This window comes from Orycteropus afer, unplaced genomic scaffold (assembly GCF_000298275.1).
Source record: "Orycteropus afer afer isolate SDZICR_OR568_19922 unplaced genomic scaffold, OryAfe1.0 scaffold00262, whole genome shotgun sequence".
In the NCBI taxonomy this organism is placed as follows: domain Eukaryota; kingdom Metazoa; phylum Chordata; class Mammalia; order Tubulidentata; family Orycteropodidae; genus Orycteropus; species Orycteropus afer.
Window position 1 is genome coordinate 2,906,736 of NW_006921849.1, and position 745 is coordinate 2,907,480.

At 42.6% G+C, this 745-nt stretch overlaps 1 protein-coding gene across 1 annotated transcript in view; it reads right to left on the reverse strand.

Moving 5' to 3' along the window:
* CD38 (CD38 molecule) overlaps nt 1-745 on the reverse strand; it is a 97,971-nt gene that overhangs the window by 62,034 nt on the left and 35,192 nt on the right. Inside the window, exon 2 of the mRNA XM_007950083.1 lies at nt 659-664. Coding sequence (XP_007948274.1) covers nt 659-664 — 6 coding nt within the window. The remainder of the gene's footprint in view (nt 1-658; nt 665-745) is intronic.

Consider the following 745-nt stretch of genomic DNA (forward strand, 5'->3'; position numbering starts at 1 on the left):
TTTGAAGTTGTCAAGGATTTCATTTTGCTTGGATCAACAATCAACAACCATGGAAGAAGCAATGAAGAAACTAAATAATTGTGTTGGGTAAATCTGTGGCAAAAGACCTCTTTAAAATCTTACAAAGCAAAGATGTCACTTTGAGGGTTAATCTGTGCCTAACTCAAGCTATGGTCTTTTTCAATCAACTCGTATGCTTGTGAAAGCTGGACAATGAAGGAGGAAGACTGAAGAAGAATTGATGCAATCAAATGTGGTGTTGGCAAAGAATATTGAAACAGCCTGTGAAGGAAAGGCCAACCGACCTGAAGTAGCATCTCTCCTTTGGTCTCTCCTCTCCTCTTTGCCCTCTGTCTCACTCAGCTGTCTCAGCCACTCCCGGAGCTACTAACCAGCCCTTCCTTATAGATGACTTCACACAGAGCTACGCCCTCCCAGATGTTCTGATAGAGCCTCAAAGCATCAGATGCCCCAAACTCAGTTTAGTTGCACATATACTTCACTCTAGCCATTTTCCCACAAGTCAATGCAGCTCGATGGGCTGCCTTCCCCCTATGTAACCACATCACTCAGACCATATCTTGGGTCCCCACTTCACTTTCCTATTTCACCTTCGTATTCCTCATTCAATCAGGAGCATCTCAGACTCTCTGGTCACTGGTCTCTCTCTGGGTATGCCAGAATAAAAATAGGATAGAAGGAAACCTAATAATAATACTAATTGTGAGAAAAAGAACTACATAAA